Genomic DNA, 25,887 nt, shown 5'->3' on the forward strand with positions numbered 1-25,887 from the left:
ATATATATATATATATATATATATATATATATATGATTTAACACAGTATTATCAAAGAAAACAAAAGCACAGCCAAAGTATGATTTCATTTTACAGGTATATCTGAACCTATTAAAAGATTTAGGGTAATCCACTAAAGAACTGAATTAATAATTGAAAGTAAAATGTTCATTGCTTTGCTCTGCCACATTCTATGCCCAACAAGATTAGAAAGAACAAGAAATTTTAAACTGAAAAAACATTAGGGCGTATGACTTATTAGTCAATTTCAAAAGAATAATTTCTTACAAATCAAATTCTTATTGGGATGTTTTTATTTTTGAACACAGACAATGGTACATCCTTTATAGTGTACAGATTATCTGCTTATATGTCTATTGTTACAGCTTGTACAGACTGAATGTTAGTTACTTTTATACAAATAGCTAAATATATTGACAAAGACAAATGAACCCCTAAGAAGAAACTACTGAACATCTTCCATTGTGAATGAGGTCTTTTCATTTGTGACTGTACTCAGATTGTAACAAGACAAAGTTTCAGGACACAACATATTCCCTTGTGATGGTATCTCTTTATGTGCTTATTAATATTGACCATGACAAACAATTTGAATCCTTTAAACTTCAATACTCAGCTCTGCAAATTGTTCACAGAACATAAGGTTATGAATGACAAAAACTAAGACTGCCAATCATTTTAATCAATATGTCGCTTTTTAAAGTTGGGTTTTTTTCTTCTTCTTTTCTATGGTGTCTTCTTAGTGCTCTGATGTATAGATCGAACGAGACAGAAAGCTTCTTTTGGTCTTGAAAGTATAAATTATTAAGAGTTCCAACCCAGTACGACATGAGCAACAAGGAGATAACACATCCCAATAGTACAGGACACAATCATCATGGGGAAACCCAACCTGAAACAACAACAAAATAAGGAAAGAGCAATAAGAATGCAACACTTTGTTTGCCAAGCAATAACATGGCAGTCAACTTTTACTTTTGCTTTCAAAAAGTCTATCATACAAGTTCTTAGCTTTTGATACCTTTACAACATTTCAAAAAAATCAAAGAACATAACTGGATCACTGCAGGACAGTGATCCAATTATGACATTTAGAAAAGTATGGGTCAGACCCTCACACGGTGTAAATCAGCAAAGTTCCATTGACTTCAATGGACCTCCACCAAGTTATGCCAACTGAGAATCTAGAACTGAATGTCTTGGTTGTGTGCCAGTCAATACGCAATTACATGAATTATATCAGTTCTCACAAGTTAAGCGAGCAGTAGGATAGCTCATTCACTACTTATGTTTTCATACTGTGTGTACACTCTAACCTTAATAAGGTTCTTTCTAACTCTGGTTTATGGCTGATATTCCTTTAGCTGGCTTCCAATGGCATTTAAGTAATAAACCTCATCATGCTGGTACTATATTTATCCCCATAATGCTGAACGGTCTTGAGTGTCAGTTGAAAAGTATTGTAGTCCTACAAGATGCACCAACTTCTGTGAGTGTCTGAGGAAATCTCTTTGGCCTGTGGGGAAAGTGTTAAACGATTTGTTTTCATGTCAAAACACTTCTTTCAGCAGAGGTAAATCCCACAGTGCGATTTTTCAGAATAAACTTAAGCTTTTAAAGCTTCTATTGACAGAAAATTCAAAATGACAGAAACTGAAGACTGGACAGGACTTTGTGTGTCCTGCAGTGTCATATCATATTTCATACCTTTTTACTCATATTCTCATTCATATTTCACGACCTTTTTACTCATATTCTCCATGTTCATATTCATCCACCTGTTTTACTAACCATCATCAAAGTGTGATAGTGTTCTTTGAAGTGCCAATATTTCTTTCATTGTCTTCACTGGAAATTGAAGAAGGATGTACCTAGTATATGTGAATGTATTAGTGGTGCTTTTTGCCTCACTTATGTTAGGCAGCATCTAGAAGATTCAAGACAACTTCACCCTTCATTCACCATTAATTACTCAGACAGCAAAGGAATGCAGGCAGCAAAGGAATGTAGCTGCTCTCAGGTCCCATAATCTCCTTATCTTCCTTTTCTCCATATACAAATATACACATTTTAAAAGAAAACAACATTTATGATGAGTGTGGTGCAATCTGCTCTTCCTCCTGCTTCCGCAACACTATTCTGACCAGGGTTCATGTAACGCTTTTCCAATGCTGTTTCATTGCCATGCAGAGTGACCTGAGCAGAACAGGTCCAATGGCATTAGAGGAGCTTTGGTATTAGTAGCAGTTGTATTACGGTAGCATTTAGAGGCCTCAGTCAGGATTGGAAATCCATTGCATTAGACACTGTATAAACACATAATAATAGACAGTCCCTGCCTAAGAAGCTTAGACAAGGTATACAAGCAATAACAGGCAGATAGCATAAAGAAAAATGTTAGTTTGAACTACCTCTGTTAAAAATAACTGCTTCACCACCCCTCATTGATATGTCCCCACCAGCCTGCTTCACCACTCTGGACCCAATGTCCCAGTGAGCCCTTCATCCACATTGACCACCCCACAGAAACTGAGGCAACCCAAGAAAAAAAGAAGTTACCCACAAAACTGAGTGTATGTACAAGTAAAGACTTTCATGGCAGGCACATTATCCCACATCTCCCTACTGTGGGATTTCTGGCACGTTCCCTGGAGCATATGGTGTTGCTCACTGTCAGAGACAGGATGTTAGACAATAGAGTCTGATCCATTCTGGCAACTCCTACATATGATGCCAGCCACTCTCCCCTCTATGGGAGGAGGTTGGGAGGGCCCATGTTACTCTGGGATTTAAGGGGCCATGCAGCATCAGAGCTCTCAAAACATTGGTTAGCAACAGCAGAGTTAAGTTTTTGCTTGTTTGGGGTTAGAAAGGGGTGTTTGGAAGAATGGAAGGGGAATGAGGAATTGTTAGACAGGGCAACCAGTCTGACAAGACTTTCAAATATTCCCTGAAGGTGTATGGTAACTCTCATTTATGCATGTGAACAAAACGGAGACAGAATCCTGGTGATTTTTGGTAAGATAGGAATTCAATAGCTTGTCACAAAGTTACCCAGAAGGCATGGCTTCCTTTTTATGTCTGAATTTGATTTTGAACACATATGAATGTATCGTAGTATATTTTCTCCCCCAGCTAAACTGTCTGGTCCTCGCTTTTGAATGGTTACTTATTCTAAAAAGCTGCACAATTATCCTTTCACAAAATTACTGTGTTATTAAATTCATGGCATTGCCAAACAGCTTTCTGCATTTTAGAGCTGCCTTTGAAATTTAAAAAAAATTAATTATATGGTCACCTAACTGCTTTTCAGACAATATCAACTCTTCTTTTTCTTTCTGAGCTCATTTGATCTTCCTAAGATTTGCCATCTCACTTTTAAAAGTGCTCAAATCTGACAAATTCACTTTAAAAATAAAATGGTGCTGTAAAAAAGTCCTCCTTCAAATGTAAATACATCCAGTGGATTTCCATGAATGGCTCATTTCTACACAACAGCTGGTGAAGGTGAGATTGCTAAGGATTTCATAAGAAAAGAAACTGCAGACTTACATTAGACCTTGCACTTACTGAACAATAAATTCAGTTCTGCTGGGTAAGCTCCAGTGACTTAGCAAAGCCCAGGTCCTGTCCTTACTAATATAACTTAGTGGGTCTCACAAGTGGATACACAAGAGCTCAGAGATGAAGGGCACTTAATACCTGGGTGCATAAGGACAAGAAGAGAGGGGATTTAAAAAAACAATAATTGCTATCCCTTCTGTAAAAAAAATTTAAAAATTGGTTCCAGCTTTGTGCAATTCTGTACAGGCAGTACATGAATTATGCAGAACAACATGCAAGGTTTTTAATCATACCTTTGCTTTAACAGTAAGAGTCAAAGGTCTGGTTCCGCCACCCATACTCATGTTGCGTAATACCTTACTTCATTGATTTATTTGGGGTATTTGCAGTGGGCCAGATTGTGCAGATGAGAGAAGTGTTAGAGTTCTGAACAAAAACATTATTAATATTATTTATTAGTTGTAGTGCTGGAAGACTGCAGTCAGGATCAGGATCCACAATGCTAGGTGCTGTACTGGCACACAGGAAGACACGGTACCTGCCCCAAAACGTTTACAATGTAATTTATAGGTCCTTTCATTTAAAAAAAACAAATCTAAGAACATATTTCACAGAACATGAAAACTACACCATTACTGTTGCTGTGCAGTGTACAGAACGAACATTGGCCTCAGGACAACTGCTGGAATAGTGGGTGACATCCTTGGCCCCATGGAAATCAATAGCAAAACTCCCTTTGACATCAGTGGGGCCAGAATTTCATCCAGTGTATTTAGGAGAAGGAGAATATAAAAACAAGAGGGAATTGAATCACAGTTTGTTAGGGACAGGAATAAAGAGGGGACCAAATCAGAAACTATATTGCAGTCATGGTATTCTCCTCCAAAGCAAAGCTAGGGTTGTGCCTGGCAGTGTGCTAATCTGATGCTACTTCAAATCATAACGCCACAGATCAACAGCGCTCAGAAGTCAAAACAACCCTTCCTTACACCAACACCACCACTTCAAATGGGTGTGAGCACACCAACACTTGGGAGAGAGTGCAACATCTCTCTCGTTTTTCCCCTCAGTAATTAAAAAGGAAATGTATATTAAATGTAAGCCTAGTTATATAGGGAGTCATTTTCCTGTTATGACAATACACCTACAGTTAATCACCCGATTGTGTACCATACCATCTAAATGAAACGTTTTGTGCAAAAGTCATAGCATAATGCAGCTCTCTCTAAAATGAGACAGAGACATTAGAATCATTCAGAGAAATTGGGCAGGGGGGGTTGGCTTATTGTGGGATTTACTGGAAAAGTGATTTACCCTGGAGGAAAGACAGACCCAACAGTCACTGCCTTCTAGATTGTTCTGAGCTCATAGCACCAAGGGGGTAGTGAATCATTAGGGGATCTGCAGAGACAGCTCTCAAAATGGAAGGTGGAGTTCTCTAATCAGTTCTGGAGTTGCAAGATGATACCAGCAATCCTCCAAGATCAAACCATTGGCAGTGGTGGTTCAAGCTGTTACAGAGGTGGAGCACGGTGGTAGTATATATGAACACTGAGTGCCAAATTCTGCTCTCACTTCTATGTCACCCAACTGACTGCTGTGGGGTTGCACACTGGTTTAAAATGGGGCTTGAATTTGGTCCCTAATCTATACCTGAATATCCGTTTAAGAATATAATTTATAGAGCACTTCTTGCAGATTCTTCTCTCCCACTTACTGGCCTCTCCATTATCAACACCTGCACACACAACAAGGAAATATGTTGCATGCCTGGCAAGTGTCATGTTATATGAGATGATGTTTAACCCAGCAGAAGATACAATATGAGTCCTTGTCATTTCAGGCCAGTCCTTGAACATGTGCCACACTTTGGTTTGGAAGTCCTACAGTGACAAGCTCATTTTCAAAAATTCACATCTTGAAATTACAAAAGCTGCCTCGAAAATTGGATCCGGGTGTTGAAGCTCCTAGAGGCAATTCAAGGCTGCTTCTGAGTGGAAGGCAAGTCACTCCTGTTAATGAAGTTTCTATAGTTTGGTTTACAAGGTGGCTCTTTTATATTTCCTTTCAAAAGGAATGTATAACGAAAGCAATATCCATGGTTCTTAATCAAAAGGATATGTTTGCAATCCTCTTTATTTAAACATTAACACACACACACACACACACACACACACACACACACACACACTTTTTGTGGGGAGGAACTTGGGCCGGCTCCAGGGTTTTGGCCGCCCCAAGCAGCCAAACAAACAAACAAACAAACAAAAAAAGCCGCAATCGCGATCTGCGGCGGCAATTCGGCGGGAGGTCCTTCGCTCCGAGCAGGAGTGAGGGACCGTCCGCCGAATTGCCGCTGAACAGCTGGACGTGCCGCCCCTCTCCGGAGTGGCCGCCCCAAGCACCTGCTTGGTAAGCTGGTGCCTGGAGCCGGCCCTGGGAGGAAGGAAGAACAGTTATCATTGATGAAGAATGGCAGCTGTTAACTAGTTTTCTTAACAAAAGAGCTGTGGGTCTATATTTATTTAAATATAAAGAAAATAACTCATATTTTCAAGAAGCAAGTCCCAGTGCTACATCTCATCTAGAACTGAGAGAAGATTTATTTGTACAAATTTCACTTTTTTGCATTTATGAATAATCCATGAACACTGCAATTTTTGCAGATTTAGTCTTCATCCAAAATTACTTGCTAAATAACTTTTGCAAATAATCTTTGGTATGCAGCTCATTTTCAAGGAAATCATTCTGAGTATTGCTGCCAAATTTCCTGCCAGAGTAAGCCAGTATAGTTTTAGTACTGTTCATTAAATTGTGTCACAAACAGAAAATTTCACTTTTGATATTTAAAATCTGACCATGTGATTGGTCACCAAAAGTACGTGGTATATTTTCTGTTCTCCGACTGGATAAACATAACCCTTAGAAGAAAGTTTTACGTAAATATTGAAGTATTCTGAAAACTATCTGCTTCTGCAACCATTCCTACAGGTATAGTGATTCACTAGAAAACATGTAACGCTAACACCAAAAAAATGTGCAAACACAGATGAAGTAAATCCGTTTAAAAATCTGAATGAATGCTGGTGGGAAATTTTTTTACAATATTCACTCAGCCCTAATTTGGGATATATATTTTAATGTGTGGTCCCCTGGTCATCAAGGTCCTAGGAATTCATCTCCCTCTTTTCTTTCTCTGTTCTTATTATCCCTTCTATTTCTCTTAGTCTCCCTCCTATCCCCTTATTTCCTCCTTCTCTTGTCTTCCACTGCATGCTGACCTCTGTGTCTCCTGCCTTCTTGTTTGTCTCAACTTTCCATCATCCCAAGTCCGCAAAATACTGTTATTTCCATTATTTGAAAGGACAGGCTGGTATTGGCTCTAGTGCCCATTTAAAGAAAAGGTCTAAAAAAAGAGGTGCTCCTGCTTATCTACATGACTATGACACCTTTACAATTGGACACCTGTTTCTAAAATAGCAGGTGGCTAACACTGCCAACGATCATTCACGAAACACTAAAATTACTGTGAATTGCACATAGCCTGGAATTACATAAAAATTATAGTGTGGTTACCTACTAGTTACCATACATAGTAGTTAACATGTAATTGAAAACACTGAACGTAACCTATAACCACATTTTCTTCTGATTGCTAAAATTACAATAATTTCTCCCAGTTTTCTGTCTGTTTTGAGTCTGTGCCAAGGTTTTCCATACAGTCCCTCCAAGCAATGAACCTCAGATCAGGGAAATGAAATTTCAAGTGAGAAAAATAAATGGTGTTAAATTGTGCATTCTACATTCTGGAAAAAAACTTCCCGAATTCTTTTCGACAATAAATGTCATGCTTTCCATACATAACCTGTAGTAAGCATTTTGCTGGCCTTCCCAAATCTGCTCATCTGAAGGAAAAAAGGCACAGTCAGTATAGTCCTTCACTGTAAAGAAAATGGTTAATTACCAGTTCCAACTTGAATGTTCAAACCAATAGTCACAGAAATGTTTTTGCAGTATTTGCCCAGCTCAATTATCTCTGTGGTGCAGTTCATATGAAATATAGGGGTCTCAGAAAAACAGTGCCTTTATAATAAACTATTCAAAAGCTATTCAAGCCTGAGAAGGCAGGGATGGCGATGGTAGACACCTGTATGAAACACCATGAAAAAATACTAAAAATCTATGAACTCCCCGTTGAAATATGGAGAAAAGCAGTGTAGTTATGACTTCAAAAGACTGCAACAAATTGATGGTGAGATAGCAACAACAGCTGATGAATATAGTGACCTTCCTGTTGGCATTAATTGTCTGCCTCCCACCGGAAATGATTAAGTCCAGCTGACCCCTGGGTAGAATGTTAAAAATTAAAGCCAACAAATTGTAATGAAAAAGAGAGAGAATGTCAGTAGTTTGATGTTGGGAAGGAACATACCATGGATGCATTTGTGTCACTTTTCTTCCTTTCCTGTTGTATCTGAAGATAATTTTATTTGAAGTTATCATATCAGGATAAAGAAGTTAGAAAAATGCATCAGAAGCTGAACCTCACCATATCTGGATGAGAGTGCATAAAATGCAATGGGCCACAATTCAGTTCTCCATGTATAAACTGTGGCTAAATTAAACTACCAGGTTTAAACTTTTAGAGATGTGTTCACTGATGTGGGAAGAGGGGTATAATTTAGGCTGGGCGCAGATCTGGTGTATGTCATGATGGGCAGTGCTAAATTTGCATATCACACCAATTCAACGTTTTTTCCTCTATGGACTAGTCCTTAGTGATTTGACACTGTGGAAAGATAGGTAGCCAAAGACTAGCTATGGGCTAGTAAAGGGTAGCTATGGGCGTAGATTTCAGGATTCAAGGCTGCGATTCAGCAAAGCATTTAAACACGTGTTTAGCTTTCAGTATGTGATTAACCCACCCCTACTCAGCAAAGCACTTAAGCACACATAGGTGATCAAGAGGCATTATATTTCATTTGTACAGTCTCCTTCAGCAAGCAAGCAAAAAAAGAACGAAAAAAAACAAAGCATTCTTTAGACTTATGTGTTTTTTTTCTAATGGGTTCATTTTCTTTGGCTAAAACACAAACTAACCCCCCCCCCAAAAAAAAAACAATATCCTGCAATACAAGGCTTATCAGTCTAGTCTTCAGTAATTTGATGAAAATCCTGGCAGCGTCACAGTGCATTCCCACTCATTTCTGGTAGGACTTTTGATATTTCTCTCGAGGTGTACACTGCTGCCTTGAAACACATGACAGCAACTCCAAAACTCAAGTCAGCTATTTGGTACTGGAACAAACAGGACAGACTTGAAGAGTGGGACAGTTCTGTTTGTTCAGCCAACAGCAACGTAGAAGTTGCTCCTCAAAGGAAAACAACAGTTGATACAGAAGTTCTTACGCATTCCCATAAAACCAAAAAGATAGCTAACCTTAATGCAAATACTTTACTGTCCAAAGCCACTTCACAAGATAGCCCATTATTATCAGCAATAACCAGTTAATCCACCACCATACCCCTCAACCAACCATCTTACATCCCTCAGAGTCACTCCTCCATGAAAAGCCTGAGATAATAGATGAGCCTTGCAGTGAAACCTGAACAAATCTGGGATTGGCCAGGCCAACAGGGAAAAAAAGTGAGCTCTAGTGCTGAGGACAGTTCACTGAGTAAGCTCCTTGCACTTAAACAAGGAGCTGCTATCTCAAGTATCTTTACTAATTGCAATAGCCAAAATATCACACTGCAAGAACACCCTAAAATACCTACTTTCCACTATGATAACCAGTTACCACCTTTTATACCACTAATGCAAAAGACCCAATGTCCCTTTCTTGACTGATTCCAACTTGACATGAAGGAGACTGATCTTTCCTTAGTTTCCCCATAGAAAGAACTCTAATGTCCATCAACAAAGCACATTTTAGCTTCTAGAGGGCCAATGGGAACAAATATATATTTAAACATAAAGATGGCCCCCTTTACAAAGTCAAGATTCTGGTTATTTGCTCTTGCTCCAATGGTAAACTATATATTCAGACTTTCAGACATTATACCATTAGGCAGATAATGAGAGCAATTCAGTTTCTAGTCTTGCTATGTCTTAATATTTTTTAAACTTGTGTGTGTGTGTGCGAGAGAGAGAGAGAAAGAGAGAGAGAGAGAAAGAGAGTTTAAAAGAGAAAACAGACAAACACTCTTTGGCTTTGACCACCAGGGGATTATTTATATTGGACTTTGAACCCTTAACACCTGAATTATATTACATTACTGAGAAGTAGGTGACAGCCTGAAAGAATAAGTGATTTTTTTTTAATAAAGAGCACAATTATTAACTACTTACCTAATGGAATTTAGGTTACATTTGTCATTCTCCAAATTCTAGTCATTTAGCTGGGGGGTAGGTTGGTTTAATTATTTCAGAGTACCTTTGGTGTCTGTCTTTCAGATTTTTCCTTCAAATATCAACTACATTAAAAAAAAAACTAGAGGAAACAACACACAACCCACTAACAGTGCTCCAATATTGCATCCATTGTTTATATTTTTCATCATGCATATGGTCTTTTTCAGCGGCTTTAGAGATACAAAGGTGCTTCAAGCAATTTTACTAGACAGCTTTGTACCATAAGCAGCTTTCCCAGAGTTTTAATACCGCTAAAATCTACAGAGTCCATTAAAATCTAAATTGCTTTATATCTACTTGTTTGCAGCATTTTATTCAGCTGACTCCACTTAAAAATACATTTTCCCTGTTCTACATCAACATATATTCCCAAGGAAAAATACAGTACTACTGAAAAATGTTAAGGCTCCAAAATGAGCTGTCAGAAGCAAGCAAATTTATAGTCAGAGCAGAAACTCCATTCTTTACCAGCCAATTGAGCATGCCTCAGTATTACGGGTATCTAAATATGAGCAATCTTATATACCGTATGTTAGCATATTGGGGTAGGTCAAGTATTGAATTTTAGCCTTAGCTCTGGATTTCCTGGGTTTTGTAGTTTAAGCTAGATTCTCAATCCTATTCTGTTTGTGTGTGAACTTCCTTTTGTTTCTTATGTTTGTATACTAAACAGAGGAAAAAAAGTCTAACACACAAGTGTATATTATATAGTCAATTGAAACAACATCTATAATGGCACCATATATTTAGACAAAAGTATCTAGGTAGCAGGACTGAGCCAAGTGGTTCAATTTCAGTTTGCACCTGTCTTGGCAAACTTTATGGGTAAATTCACTTTGCATGGTTTCTGTTCATATGAGTTTCAGGCCCGTTAATTAAAACCTAAACATTCAAATCAAAATACTCCCATGCCCCATGAGCACTGTTACCAGCAGGACTGACAAGAGCGGGGAGAGGAAGGGATAATTGTGCTAGGGACTCGAGCTCAGGGGGCCCCTAAAACATCAGTAACTGCGGTAAAATTGGGGTGAAATGGGAAGGGGTGAGGCCCCAGAAAATATGACGTATCAAGGTACCAACAGGTCTGCTATGTGGTGCCATAGAATACCCTCAGCTCATTATGCCTTCCAGGAACAGCTGACTAGTCCCCTACCTGGCTACCAGCAAAGGACCCTGACACACAGAATATGTTGTAGTATGGGAGATTTGAGATGGTTTTCATAGCTTCACTGCTTGTGCATTATACTGGTTATACTAAGCCTCATGCCACTGCTAAACCACACTGTCATGTATTAGCTTTCTGTGCAGTGTGCAGGTATGTGTACATACACACACACACACACACACACACTATCTTTAAGGGTTGCTTGAAAAATATTGCATGGCCCAATGTTTGAGGCAGGCAATGTGACCACCCCTTAACCACGCCCCACACCAGACTTGGCATATGTTCTTCCAGTCTTTCAATTTCCTCTGGTTTCATTATCAAAGTTTCACACAGTTCTAACAGTTAGAAAATGTAAATATAATAAAATGACTCCAGCGCCTTTAGAAAACTACAGTGTAGTTATGTATTTACCAGCATCCATCCGCTAGTGAGATGAACATCATCATGGGAGATTTACTAGATAACACATACAGAACAACTTCTCTGCAACACAACACTATTGCCAGTGGCATCATTACAGTGATGTGGGAGGAAAGAGATCAACCTACTTTCTGAAAATCTTGAAATGATTATATGTTAAAATCTATTGTTTTTAGTAGCAACCCATATTAGTAAATTCAGTTTGCAAGGTTCTGATACATTCACTGGAACCAATTAAATTGATTAATACAGAGCTGTTAAGGTACATGGTGTAAACATGAATCTATAGGGACTGTCAAAATTGTATTTTGCTATATTTAGGGTCATTACTAAATGTTTCAAACTTTTACTATATCAACAACTCACTTTTTGTTCAGTCATTACACACTACTGACAAACAGATCAAATAATAGAACTTCGGGATGATCATAAGTAAAGGTTTATCCAAGTTTATACTAGAATGTCCAATTAAAATGGCTCCAATTTCCTGTTATATAAGCTTCTCATAACACTGAAAGTGTGTTGTTATTTTGTTTTTAATAAAAGATAACTAAATATAAAATATTTTAAATTAGAATGAATTTTCTACACAACCTAAATAGGCAAGGACATTCAAAGCTAGTGTAAAAACACCAGCAACTATGGTTCGTTGTCCCCACAATGACTTGAAGTAAATTATCTGTTTTGATTCTGCTTTATCTTGCTCTTAAGTAAGGATGTTGGAGTGGAAGATGTCTGAATTTTATTTTCAAGAAAGTCCTTCATGCAAACCTCACAAAAAGCACTTATGAAGCAGTTTTCTTTAGCCCCATTTGGTTTCCCCCCCCCCCGGCAATGTGCTCACTTTTTTTGGCTAAAACACAAGCTAAAAGGAAAATGGAGTCATGCAATATAGGGCTAACCAGTCAAATCTTTAGTAACCTCAGCAGATCCAGAGCATCCAGCACTAAATACAGAATCTAGATGCTTAATATAAATGTGAGGGTGCGGAGTTCCCTGTGAGTGGTTCAGCAGCAGATAAGGACAATGGAGACACCGTATGATATTTTTAAAAACACATGCTTTAAAATGAAATTTACATGAAAAATGCATATTCACTTGTGTGCATATATTGATTATTTTCCTGGGTGCACTCAGCAGTGCTGACAATGTTGTCCATGATTTAAGTGGTAAAGGTTGGTTACATTTTCCATTATGCTTAAAGGGTTCCCCAAGTTTAAAAGTTTAAAATAGTGGCACAAAATGTGGATTCTCATTACAATATGCTACATAGAATATCAGGGTTGGAAGGGACCTCAGGAGGTCATCTAGTCCAACCCCCTGCTCAAAGCAGGACCAATCCCCAGACAGATTTTTGCCCCAGATCCCTAAATGGCCCCCTCAAGGATTGAACTCACAACCCTGGGTTTAGCAGGCCCATGCTCAAACCACTGAGCTATCCCTGCCCCCTAGTTAGAGGCAACTCTCATACTCAGAATGAAATGCCATTGAAGAAGCAGCAGTGGGACCCGCTGGAGCTTTCAATTCCTACTGGAAGTGAGGGAAGGTCAGCTACCAGAACAGCCTCTTGCTAGGGATATGGGAATACAAGCAGGTGCATATGTTGGTGCCCTAAAAGCAAAGATAAGGAGGAAGAACCAACTGAATCCCTCTTGCAGAGCCAGGAGGAGGACAACAACATCTGAACATTCCTGGAGGTTTGAAGAGTAGCAGGCCACTACGCATTCCCCCAAAGGATGGCACCAGATAAACTGGACAGTCAGGGTCGATTGGAGTGAAGAAGTACCTCTATGGAGGGTAGATCCATGTGAGATTGGTTAGTTTTGACAAAAATAATTAAGCTTTTCCTGATTTCACTTTGGATATGTCTACACTGCAACTGGGAGGTCTGATTTCAGCATAGGTACACATATCCAAGTCTGCTTTGATCTAGCTACAGTCAGTCTACAAGTGCTGTGCACACCTCCCAACAGCAGTGTAGACGTATCCTTTGAGTTTTCTGTTTTGAACGTATTAAAAACTCAAACACAACTCAGAAGCTAAGTAATCACCAAACGGTCACCAAAACTCACATGGACCAAAATTGGCATCTTTTGCTTTTGCATCATTCATTTCCCTAAGATCCCTGCAGTATCAAAGAATAATAGATTGTCATTATTATTATTATTATTTATTTATGTTACTGTAATGCTTAGGGGCCTCAACTAAGTGAATGGCTCATTATGCTAGGTGCTGTACAAACATACCATAAGTGCCCCCAAAGATCTTACAGTCTAAAAGACAAGACAGGTAAGTGAGGCAAACAAATGGGCAATGGGGAAGGAGGAAGCAGTAAGAATAGTAACAGGAAGTTTTAGCTTAGAGTAGCTGTGTGCACAATTCACAGGTGTGTAAAGTCAATCAATAGCAGCCATCACAGCTGGATACCTGCCTGTCTATTACAGTTTGCAGATTTCTGATGGCATCATGGCACAGGTAAGCCTTGCGGAGGAACTTGCAAGAGGAAAATATGGTGGCTTTACAGATTTTGACAGGGAGTCAAAATTCTATTTTTCCACATGTATTAGGCAGCATGGATGCAAGTGTTACATTACTTGCAGGTGATTAAAGCTAGCACCACTGACAGAGCAAAGGCAGGAGTCAATATCACAGTAAGACATTAGTATGAACAGGTAGGAAAGGGCTAGATTATAAAGGGTCCTGAAGATGAGGACAGAAGTTTGTGTTTGCTGCAGTGGAGAACAGGAAGCCAACAGAGGACTTGAAACAGGAGATGGCCAAATCAGGGATGTGCCAGGAAAATAATGTTGGTGGCAGCAGGTTGAAGACAGGATGCATGCCCATTGCCCACTTAATCAAAAAATGAGTCTTATTTCACTCTATTTTTAATTACATCTACTGTAGAAAAAAAATTGTTCAATGTTTCAAAGTTTACCTTCCAAGCTTCAGATTTATCACAAACTGAAAACAGTTGAGCACATCAGCTCAGTAGTTGAGCAACTTTTTCCTTTGGGCAAGATAGAGAATGGCAGCAGGGGCTGTGAACTGCACTTCTCTCATAGCAGTAGCCCATGTGAGGAGACACTTGCCATCCTCTTTGTTCATGTGTTTGTACTTTACATCACTAAAATGCTCCTATATTGTGAATGCTACTGCTGCAGGCTCTGCTTAAATCCTCTCTTGGTTGGGTTTCTGCTTAGATGGGGCAGCTGTCATGGATGTTACACAGTAGAGCCACTTTAAAAGTTTAGCAAACTTGTACAGCATACCTGAAATCACGTTGTTTAGCAAAGTCATCTCCCACTGAATCAGGGGTGGTTTTGACTGGCTTTGAAAGGCATCTCATCTAGCTATGCCTAGCTGACAGATATGCTATAGAGCCTCAAGGATGCCAGTGGGGTTTAAGGCATGAGCGGTCTTCTGTATGTCATCAGGGAACTTTCCTCCCCCATTAAAATAACATTTCTTGTATTATTGTTTTCCTGAGAAAAGTTGAAGGCCAAATTGTGCCAGATAGATCAAGGAGTGGCATGGAGCTGTGCTTCCCCAGAGGGACCTCCAGGAATGATTGTGCTTCAAAAGACATGTTTCTTCCTCCCCTTCCACACACACAGAACTCCCCAGCATGCAAGGGACTGTGACAGCTGCACCTTCCCTAGAAGATGTAGCTCACTCCTCCAAGCCTACCTGGCCAGTTTTGTAACCAGAGCTCTGCTGCCTCCCCTGCCAGCCCCCTTTAGAGTGGCTTACAGCCCCAGATGGGGGCGGTGGGTTAGGAAACAATAGTCCTGTGTAGAAACAACAGCTGTGTACCCTGTCTGCATGGAAGTCACAAGGAAGGTAGGCTCCATGTACTTGCAGACTCTAGCCCTAAATGTGAGGTGTACATTATGAAATTGTGGAGTACTTCAGTTCCAAAAGTCAGTAGCTCTCTATTCCTCAGATTAAAATGGACAGATTTACAATGCCATCCACTGGGACTATAGATCACCAATGTTCTCAGGAAAGGGCCAACAAACTTCTTGCCTTCCCATTGGCACACTGAACTAATCTCTCTGTCTAATGCATAAGATCTAAACTTCAGAGCAGGGTTTCAGAATTAAGTGCAGACAACAGGGAATTGTTACATCATCATAACAGATCAGAAACAAACATTTTAATCTCACCCTCCTTTGGCACCCTCCAACAAACAAAAGATGCATCATTGCTTTTGCATAGAAGTGAACTATCATTTCATCGGAATTACTTTTTGTCTGAACTTGTCAAAAGTGATCAGTGATTTGGGGTGCCAAGTCTGAGGCACCATAAAGGAGCCTGATTTTGAGAAGATAGGGGCTCAGCACATTCTGAAAATCAAGCCCCTTTAAGGTGTCTCAAGCTGAGCATCTTAAATCACTAGTAACTCTTAAAAATGCAAGCCTTTATGTTTTCAAGTATCTTTTTGAGAAAAAAAGTCATAATATTACTCGAGCCTACAGCTATAATGAGTACAGAGGGATTAAGATAAAGAGATTATTGGAATAGGCTTGTTATGCTTTAGAGCTTTACAAAGCATTACACTTTCCTTATCATTTTTCAGAATAAGGTAAAATGGCACTTTTCCATTACTCTCTTACCTGTCAAGTTACTCTTCGGTACAACTGGGAAAACCAACTGTGTGGTTAGTGATTCCAAATAGGCCCTAAATTCCCCCACCACAAGATCATAGCATTATCTTTTTTTTTAAATATCAGGTTTGAGTCTGTCCATTGTTTCCAGTGCATTTACATCATTTTGCACTTTAGGTTCTTATTTCTCTGAATTTGGCCTCCTCAGCTAAGGAAAATGCAGGCAGAAGATGCAGTATTTTTACTCTGATAAATGTGAACTGCAGCATTATGAAACAAGATTTTTCACTGATGCTTGCACCAACATCCTTAATGCACTGAAGGGCAAGAACATGAACATTGTCCTATTGGCTGGAATGATTTATTTAGACTTACCAAAGATAAAAAATTGCTTTAGATAACTTCCATGTTACCCAAAATGGTTTTTACTTGTGTGGGCACCACTGAACTTAGAGGCTTTACAATCTGTCCCTCAGGCTTTATTATCTTCAAATATAAATTAAAAGGAATAATGATGAACAATACTCCTTTGGGATAGGGCTCCCATCTCAGGAAGAAATAAATCATTTGCAAGCAATGTTTTCAACTGTTACATTTTACCAGTCTGTGTGAAATAAAAATTCATTTCTAAACTTCCCTAGGGCAGTTTCTTTCACCTTTGTCTTCATTTGATTTTTCATAACAACTACAAAGCAAATGGGTCCCACCTCCTGAAGATACATACCCATAAATTGCAAAACCACTTCTATTTATTAGCAACTGTTTTATGTTCTCCTAATTACCAATTCTTAGACACAGTCAGTTTAGGATTAATGTGATTATGTAAAGGCTGTAGAGCACCCTGTGTCCACAGTTTCCAAATTTGAACTGCTGCAAAATGCTTGAGCAGCAAGCTATTACACAAGTGTTTTATGCCTTTAAAATAAATGTAACACTTCATGAATACAAGCATAACTGGAAAAGTATTTGTTACCGCATCTAACAATTACCAAAAACTATCGCTAAATTCATGTAATAACAAAGTGATAAATACTGGGGGAGGGGAGGTTGTGGGTTTTCTTTATGTGAATAAGATTTTCTAGTTTACACAAAATAATAACAAAAATATGTCTACAAGTCTATATAAAGAACACTTTGGTACAAGTCATTCTCCTTTCAAATGTATTTTTACTAAGGAAATAATAATGAACTTGAAATTCTTCTTCTCTCTGGGATGTATAGTGCAAAGCTTGTAATTTCTTTGTTTGGCATTTTGTGCCATATTTAGGTGACTAGAAAAATCAGATTGCAAGTTTTAGATGAATGTAATTTTTAAAACTTAACTACTTTGGGAATATTAAATCCCATTAAAAATTAAGTTGAAAATAGATGACTGGGCCTGATTCTGATGTAAATCGGTTGAGTCAATAGAGTTACAATGGTGCAAAATAGATTAAAATCAGGCCCATTTTTATTCAGTTTCTTGAGTTCCTGAAGCAATAATGCCCTGATCTGGCAACGATTCATGCACATATTTTAACTTCAATGGGACTACTGTGATAGGGAGTATACACCCCCCACTGGAACTGAAGGGGTTAAGGAGCAGCTGTGGACCCAGGCAACCCCACCCAGCCCCAACTGCAAAGCATGCTTCAGCTGGTGGTGACGCTTAAAAGGGAGCCAGGCAGCTCAAAAAGGACCTGATAGGGCAGAGAGAGAGAGAGAAATCTGTCCTGAGAGATCCTGAGGAAGGATGCTAGAGAAACCTTTTCCTGGAGAGAAAGAGCTTCCCTACTGAGCCCAGAGGGGCTGAAGGTTCAGTTATTTTACTACTTTGAGGCAAACTGTAAGACTTTGGTGAGAGAGTGGATGATAGGAAGTGGCCCAGGGAAACGGTGTTAAGGCATTCCTGGGTGCTGGACGTTGGTGCCTCTTACTGGGTCCTGGGCTGAGCCTAGTGGAGTGGGAGGGCCCAGGCTCCCCACCAACCCCCTTCTTACAAAGGGCATGAAAACCCTTACTTCCGGACTCTCCCTTGGGAAAGGAAGGAGAGGGTAAAGACCTTTAGAACCACCCGGCTGGTATTGGACACCCATGGGGGTCAACAGAGGTTGAAGTTCTCCCCAATCATGAGGCTGGGGGATCCCATATCTTCCTTAAGACTCCATCACCTCAGGAAGAAAGAAGATGGATTGGGGACCTGACCGAAGGGTCGAGTCAACACCCACTAAAAGGTAGACCACTAAATGGCATGACTGTGGCCCGAGAGAAAAATTGGAACTAGCAGGAACAGAGGCATAACACACCTACCACTCGGTGATGCATAACTACTCATGGTCTTAAAGTTAAGCACATGCAGGATCAGGACTTAAGTAACAGTTTTGTCTCGTCTTGGTTTAGGTCAGGCAAGGTCAGATTTCACCTTTCTGGAAGGGGGCCTTTCTGCTGGCTGACTGACTATTCACAACCCAGTGTGTTCTGCAGTTACAGATATGCTATATCCCTTATCAGAGGTTTACGTGACAGGATATAACCTTTTATTTGAAAATCCAGTTTGTTTCTAGCCATCCTGGTTGTGAAGAAAACTTTTTAAAATGTGAACTGAGTGTAATATCTGCCTAAACTGTGCTGTAAATGATATGGACTGTCCCATTTATCTCAATAGGGTGTTAACTCTAAAAACTAGAGATAGCATTTGCAACATGGGACTGGACTTGATGACCTCTCGAGGTCCCTTCCAGTCCTAGAATCTATGAATCTATGAAAAAAAACATTATCAACTATTTCACTTCTGACCATTTTAACAGAAACAAATGCAAGATGGCTATCCCCAACTGCCAAAGGCTCCAGCTGTGCTTTACACAACTGCCAAACCTGCCAGGTGTGCCCTCATTATCTCTTTTGTTGCAGTTATAAATTGTCAGTATGAAAATGTCTGGCACAGTGAAATCTGTGAGGACAGCATAGAAAGAACTGAATTTAATATCAAACAAATAACAGAGGGGCTGCTGTAATGGCTGAGTTATTCATTCATTACATTTATTTAATCCAAACCCCCAATTTTTTTAAATACAAATGACACTGCCACAGAATCCAGAGGCCTTTCTGCAGAACTGAGATCCAACTTGCCACAGAGTATACAAAGCACCAATTTCACGATAAGAAGGAATGGGCAGATGTCTTCACCTCCCCTTTCTATACACTAACTTTATGCCTTTTTCAAACTTCAGAAGGATTTCTGAACAAAGTAAAGGCTTTCTCAACTTAACCATGAATTGCTAACAATTCATTTCCAGGAATACATACACACACTCTATCCAATCTAATGATAAGCTGTAGGAATGCAGTTTTATTATTTAATAGTTGTTTTATAGTAGTACCTAGATGCTCTAAGAAGGATTGGGGATCAGGGCATTGTACATATACACAATAATTTTTGCTACGTCTTGTTACCTTGGGTGGCTGTCTCCAGCTCTCATCCATCTCCCATTTAAATTGTCCCCCTTACTCCCATTTTGACAAGAAGTTCTAGGCAATCCTTTGAATTCTTTATTATGCTACATTATTGTCCATCTTCTCGTAGACCCATCTCTATGTACTTGAGAATATGTGGGGTTTTATTCAGAAACGAATCCTTTCAGCTGGTTCTACATCAAATGTGAGCAGCCATCTCAGTGATTACACTTTTCTGTTGCTCTAAAAGGCCCTTGTCTAGACGCTTAAACTTCTTCCAGTTTTCATCTCAAATCTGATAAGCAATTTAAACTCCTTAACTTCACTTGTCCATGGGGTAAGCACTGAATCAGAACCATCAATAGGGTTTACATGATGGTTATTTCAGTAGATAAATGACTAAACATGAGCAATTTCTTCACTGAGGTGATAAATATAAATCATTTACATAGACGTATTTTAAATATTCTACAATTCACATGGCAAATCTGTGTAAGTGTCCCACTACCAACATTTTGTGGGTTAGGCAGATTGCAGTCTCTGGCTGTCATTTATAATAAGTAAATTTTGCCTTTGCTTCCCATTAAAATAATGGTTTAAGATATACAATTTTTCCAGAAAATATTGCTCATCAAGCACTTTCAATCTGATCCTGGTACCTTATTTAACTAGCAATTTTTTTTTCTAATTTTGATATTGTTCAAATGAGAAAGTCCTTAGGCAACTTCACTGACTGCCTATTCAGACTAAGTACACTGTACTTAATTAAAGTCTTGGCAGCTAAATTAAACCAATAGCAGAGGTCTCAAAGAAAGTACTGATTTGTTGGATAGCTTACTCTGCCTCCCTCTCCCCATCTCTGTTCACCCCCATTTACAGAGTCCATCTCATGCCCAGTCTGCCTTTCTGGCTCACTGACACTATGTGCACAGCACAGCTGGTGATTCAGGGAGAGAAATGGTAGGAAAACTTTTCATTAAAGTACATTTTGATGAAGAAAATTAAAATTTTTGAAATTTTTCATTTTTGTTAAAAAGGGAAGTAGTTGACTGATTTGAGCAGTTCCAGAATTTAATCTTGGCAAAACTCAAGTAAGGTATGATAAGTAAGGGAGATAACAGTTCTGCTTAATTTTGTAAAGTTCCAGTATCTCAGATGTTACCAAAATGTGTATGGGAAGTGGTGGAGAGAGAATGGAATTCGTGGGGACTATGGAAATGGCAAGGAAATGTGAGGAAAACTGAGCAAAAATAAAACATTTTAAATGTTTTCTTCTGCACTGGTTAAATTTCACTTAAAAACCACAAATACATTTCAAGTGCCCTCTGAAGAGTTATTGTACTAATTGGGAGACTAAACTCAATCATTAAAGTTTGAAAAAGAGGAGTTGTGATTTCAGTTGAAACCTCAAGGCAAGCTTACCTATGGAATTGCTATTGACACCTCTATAACTTATACCTGAGGCTTTGGTAAGCAATGCACATGAGATGTGTCATTTACCAAAAGATTTTTAAGCAATTTCATGACTTAGAAATTCTCTTTAAATATCACTGAAGTGAGGAATTATTCATCATTATTGCTCAAGGTAATAATACCTTTGCATTCAATTTATATTCCAAATAGTTACATATTCTGAATGCTCCGTTCAGAGTGGTGACAAAAATAAAACTTAGTCTTCTATCAGTATACTATATGAAGAATCAATGTATTCTGACTACTATACACACTGCAAATGTGCGATGCACTGATTGTATTTCTATGCATAAACCTGTGTTAGTCTATACCAAATGTATTTTGCTTTGGATAGTTATACGTTAGCTTGGAAGTAAACAACTTTGCACAAGTGCAGTTGAAGTACACGATATTTAATATTTCAAATTCTGCTATATACTGAAATATGAACTGCTGATAGCATTAAGAATATTTAGAAGCACATCCTCACTTAATTATTCTGCACAGTATCCAAAATTCAGGGTAACCTAAATAAATAGCTAAAGTGTGTGGAACACTTACTCTGAGTAGCAGAACGACAGAATATTAAACTCCATGAAAACATTCTAAGTGACTGCAAACTTAGCAGATGGCTTTCTGAACTGCAGTGTATCAGATTTAAAAGCATCTCTCTTAGGTATGCATATATATGAGAGAAAAAACATGAATAAACATATAAGCCAAAGAGCTCTCCAGTGGAGATGAGAAAGGTCTGCATTATTTCTTACCTGTTTCTCCTTGTGACGAGCACAAAATTATATACTATTCACAGCACCTGCTGGGGGTCAAAGTCTGCCCTCAGATGCAGAGCACATGGCTCCTTTTGACTTCCAGTAGGAGCCATGTATATACATCCAAAAGCAGGATTTGGTCTCTTGTGATCTGAGTTGTAAACAATTAAGACCCAGTTCAGATCTAAATTCAGGGCCATACTTGACCATTAACCTGTTTTTCCCCCTTGAATAATAAGAATTTAAAACTGACTTTTTAAAACATTTAATTTGTGCTCCTTGCACTCCACTGAAACCACTCTCACTAAAATCTCTAAGAACCTCTTCCTAGCCAAAGGTCAGAACCAGCACTTCATCCTCATCCTCCTTGACCTGTCACGCATGTTTGGTACCATCAGTCATGCGCCTCTTCTTGAAATCTTTGTCCTCACCTTGGCTTTCATGACATGGTTCTCCTCCTACCTCTCTAATCACTCCTTCAGCATATCCTTTGGAGGATTCTCTTCATCTGCCTCCAACTTTTGGTGACATTTCCACAGGGCTCTGTCCTTGGTCCCTTTTCTTCTCCCCCTACCCACTTTATCTCTGGGTGATCCCATCTGCAAACACAAATTCAACTACCATCTCGGTGCTGATGACTCTCTCTACTCCAGGCCTGTCTCCTCTGTCCAAACTAAAATCTGGTCTGTCTCTCTGACATCTCCTTGAGGATGTCTAGCCATCAGCTCAAGCTCAACATGTCTAAAACAGAGCTCTTAATCTTTCCCCCTAGGCCATCCCACACACCACCTTCCTCAATCACTATGGACAACACCACCATCCTGCCTGTCACTCAGGCCCACAACCTGGATGTCATCCTTGATTCAAACCTCTATTAAGGTCCTCACATTCAGACTAGGTCTAAACGTTGTAGATTCTTTCTACATAACATCACTAAAATACAGCCTTCCTATCCATCCATAGAGCTAAAATTCTCATCATATCACATCTCAGTTTCTGCCATATCTTGCTCTCTGGCCTTGACAAATGCAATCTTGCCCCACTGATATCCATTTAGAACGCTGCCGCAAAGATCATTTTCCTAGCCCATCATTTTGACCATATCACCTCTTTCTTGGAATCTCTCCAGTGGCTCCCTCTTCTCTATTGCATCAAACAAAAACTGCTTCTCTTCAATTTCAAGGCCCTTTTCAACCTATCCCCTACCTAATATCTCTCATTCATTACTGAAATGTTGACTTCTACCTCCAATCAGCCCATGGTACTAGCCACCATTGCTCAGTTGTTAAATTTTCAAACAAGCACCATTGTTCTTTCTCCCATGCTGCCCCTCATGCTTGGGAGAAGCTCCTTGTAAACATCTGCAAACTCACTCATTATTCTCCTTCAAATCCCTTCTCAAAACTCTCCTTTGCCATGATGCCTATAAAAACTTGACAATGGTAAGGCCTCTTGTGTGCTGAGATAGCAGCCTACCATGCTTACTAAAAATGTCTCATTGTTTCCTTTTACTTCCCTGTCTGTCCATATCCAGCTCTGTGTTCTTCGAGAACCAGGGCACAGTATCCAGCCTGTCTGACTCATGAAAGGACATCCCCCGCCCGCAGCCTCTGCTTGAACCAAAACAGATCAGATAAAAGACTTGCAGAGAGCAGTGAAGGACAGTGGGAGACACACCTAGAACCCTCCTGACAAGGGTGACAAGATTAAGGCAACTCCCCTAGCCTCATCTGCAACAAAGATGGGACAGGGAGGCATCTCCATTAGCATACAGAATGGAGAGCAGAGATTCCAAGGCAAGAACCGCACTGAACTCTGGGAGCAGGGAAGCACTGCATCCTGGGGGATCTTGGCTCCAGATGTTAATGAACCTACGCCTGCACACACCCAGCTCAGCAGTTATCAGACCAATTCTAGTAAAGAATCCTTGATTGATATCCAAAATACTGAACCAGCCTAATTGCATTGTGAACTTCCTGGAAGGAACACCACCCATAGCCAAAAGTGATCAGCCCCTATCGTCTAGCCTAAATAAAACCCTCGAGTCATCAGTTTACCCATAAACAAATCTAGTGTTCTCCCTTGAACCATTGTTCTGTCCCTACAAAAAACCCTACCCACACTCCAGTAAGTGCTCTGATGCATGGATCCAAACTCTGGATCAGTCCCACTGGGATTTCATCTTCTCCTGGCTGATCTTGCTGGGGGCTTTGCCTATCTCCAGCACTTAGGACCCTGACCTACCACCATCACTTGGGAACCCCGACCAGTTCAAGCTTCATGGATTGGTGAGATCCCAGCTCTCTCTCTCTCTCTCTGTTTTCTTTTCTACCTCAGGTTTTCTATATATGACTTTTGTAACCTTTAATAATGTAACTGTTATGGTTGTTTAGGCTCTCCTTGTGTGGTTATCACTATTATTCAATACATAACTTTTATGGTTAAGCTGGTTGCTTCCCTTTCTCTCTCAACTTTACTCTTTTGTGGTTTTAGCTTTCCCATTCACTCTGCAGCAACGCTTCTCTTATCTAAGCTAAAGATCCCTGTAGTGCCCAAAAATCCTGTGGGGTTTGTTTATCAAGTGGGTTATTACCAGTACAATTGTAACGTGAAAGTGGGAAGAGGGACGAACTGAACCTGTGACATACGAGGGTGGCAGCTTGGAAGGAGGAGACTAAGGGGGGATATGATAGAGGTATATAAAATTATGAGTGATGTGGAGAAAGTAGATAAGGAAAAGTTATTTACTTATTCCCATAGTACAAAAACTAGGGGTCACCAAATGAAATTAATAGGCAGCAGATTTAAAACAAATAAAAGGCAGTTCTTCTTCACACAGCGCACAGTCAACTTGTGGAACTCCTTGCCTGAGGAGGTTGTGAAGGCTAGGACTATAACAGCGTTTAAAAGATAACTGGATAAACTCGTGGAGGTTAAGTCCATTAATGGCTATTAGCCACGATGGGTAAGGAATGGTGTCCCTAGACTCTGTTTGTCAGAGGGTGGAGATGGATGGCAGGAGAGAGATCACTTGATCATTACCTGTTAGGTTCACTCCCTCTGGAGTACCTGGCATTGGCCACTGTCGGTAGACAGGATACTGGGCTAGATGGACCTTTGGTCTGACCCAGTACGGCTGTTCTTATGAAGTGCTGCTCAACCCAGCCCACTGAGTCCAGGGACATATAAGGGGTCAGCTTGAAAGTGCTGATTGACCCGGTCCACTCAGACTTGTGTGTGGGGGTGTGTGTGTTCTTCTGCAGCTGGAGGAACCCAGCCCTGGGGAACCTAGGTCCTGCAGGATAGCTCCATTGGGAGGGGACTTGCAAAAGGGAAAAGTAGAGCTCCATATGAAAACACAAGTGACACAAGCAGTACATTAATAGAATTACAGACCCCCCCCCATCAGAAGAGTAACCCTAATAAATGAGCATACCCCAAAGTAACGGGCAAATCTGGTAACACACTACCCACATTAGGAGTGGTGTAGAGGCACCATTTCTCAGTGGGAACTCCAGAACTCCTATTATAGGCTAAAGAACACATGTTCTGTTACACCTGAGTAGTGAATACCTAGCCTGACGCTTTACATGTTACAGCATGTTTCAGAGTTCTTCTCACCATGATCTCCGTGTTTATTGCAACTATGATAAAGCTTTTTGGTAAGCCTTTTCTGTGTGTTCTTTTAGGACCAGCTTACACCTCACATTGCATGGATACATGGAGAGTGGGGAACGGTATAAAGACTCAGGCATAATGACCATCCTGGAGTGCAAGATCATCAACTGCTTGCCTCGCCAAATGGAGCAAGATGGAAATCAAGCAGTTGCTCTGCCCCACTCAACACTTGCCAGCAAAATCATGGCCTTATCCAGGGCCGGGGCAACCCATTAGGTGACCTAGGCGGTCGCCTGGGGCGCTAACATTTGGGGGGCGGCGACCACGGCGGCCGGATCTTCTGCCACCCCAGTTGTCGGCGGTATTTCGGGGACGGGACCTTCCGCCGCCTCTGTCGGGGGCGGCATTTCGGGGGCGGGA

General features: G+C 40.0%; 1 protein-coding gene across 1 annotated transcript in view; it reads right to left on the bottom strand.

The window, feature by feature from the left end:
* Nucleotides 1-407: 407 nt before the first annotated feature.
* LOC113406293 (P protein-like) overlaps nt 408-25,887 on the bottom strand; it is a 346,792-nt gene continuing 321,312 nt past the window's right edge. Inside the window, exon 25 of the mRNA XM_026650336.1 lies at nt 408-913. Coding sequence (XP_026506121.1) covers nt 826-913 — 88 coding nt within the window. The 3' untranslated portion in view covers nt 408-825. The remainder of the gene's footprint in view (nt 914-25,887) is intronic.

Source organism: Terrapene carolina, unplaced genomic scaffold (genome assembly GCF_002925995.2).
Source record: "Terrapene carolina triunguis isolate 2854851 unplaced genomic scaffold, T_m_triunguis-2.0 Scaffold25, whole genome shotgun sequence".
In the NCBI taxonomy this organism is placed as follows: Eukaryota; Metazoa; Chordata; order Testudines; family Emydidae; genus Terrapene; species Terrapene triunguis.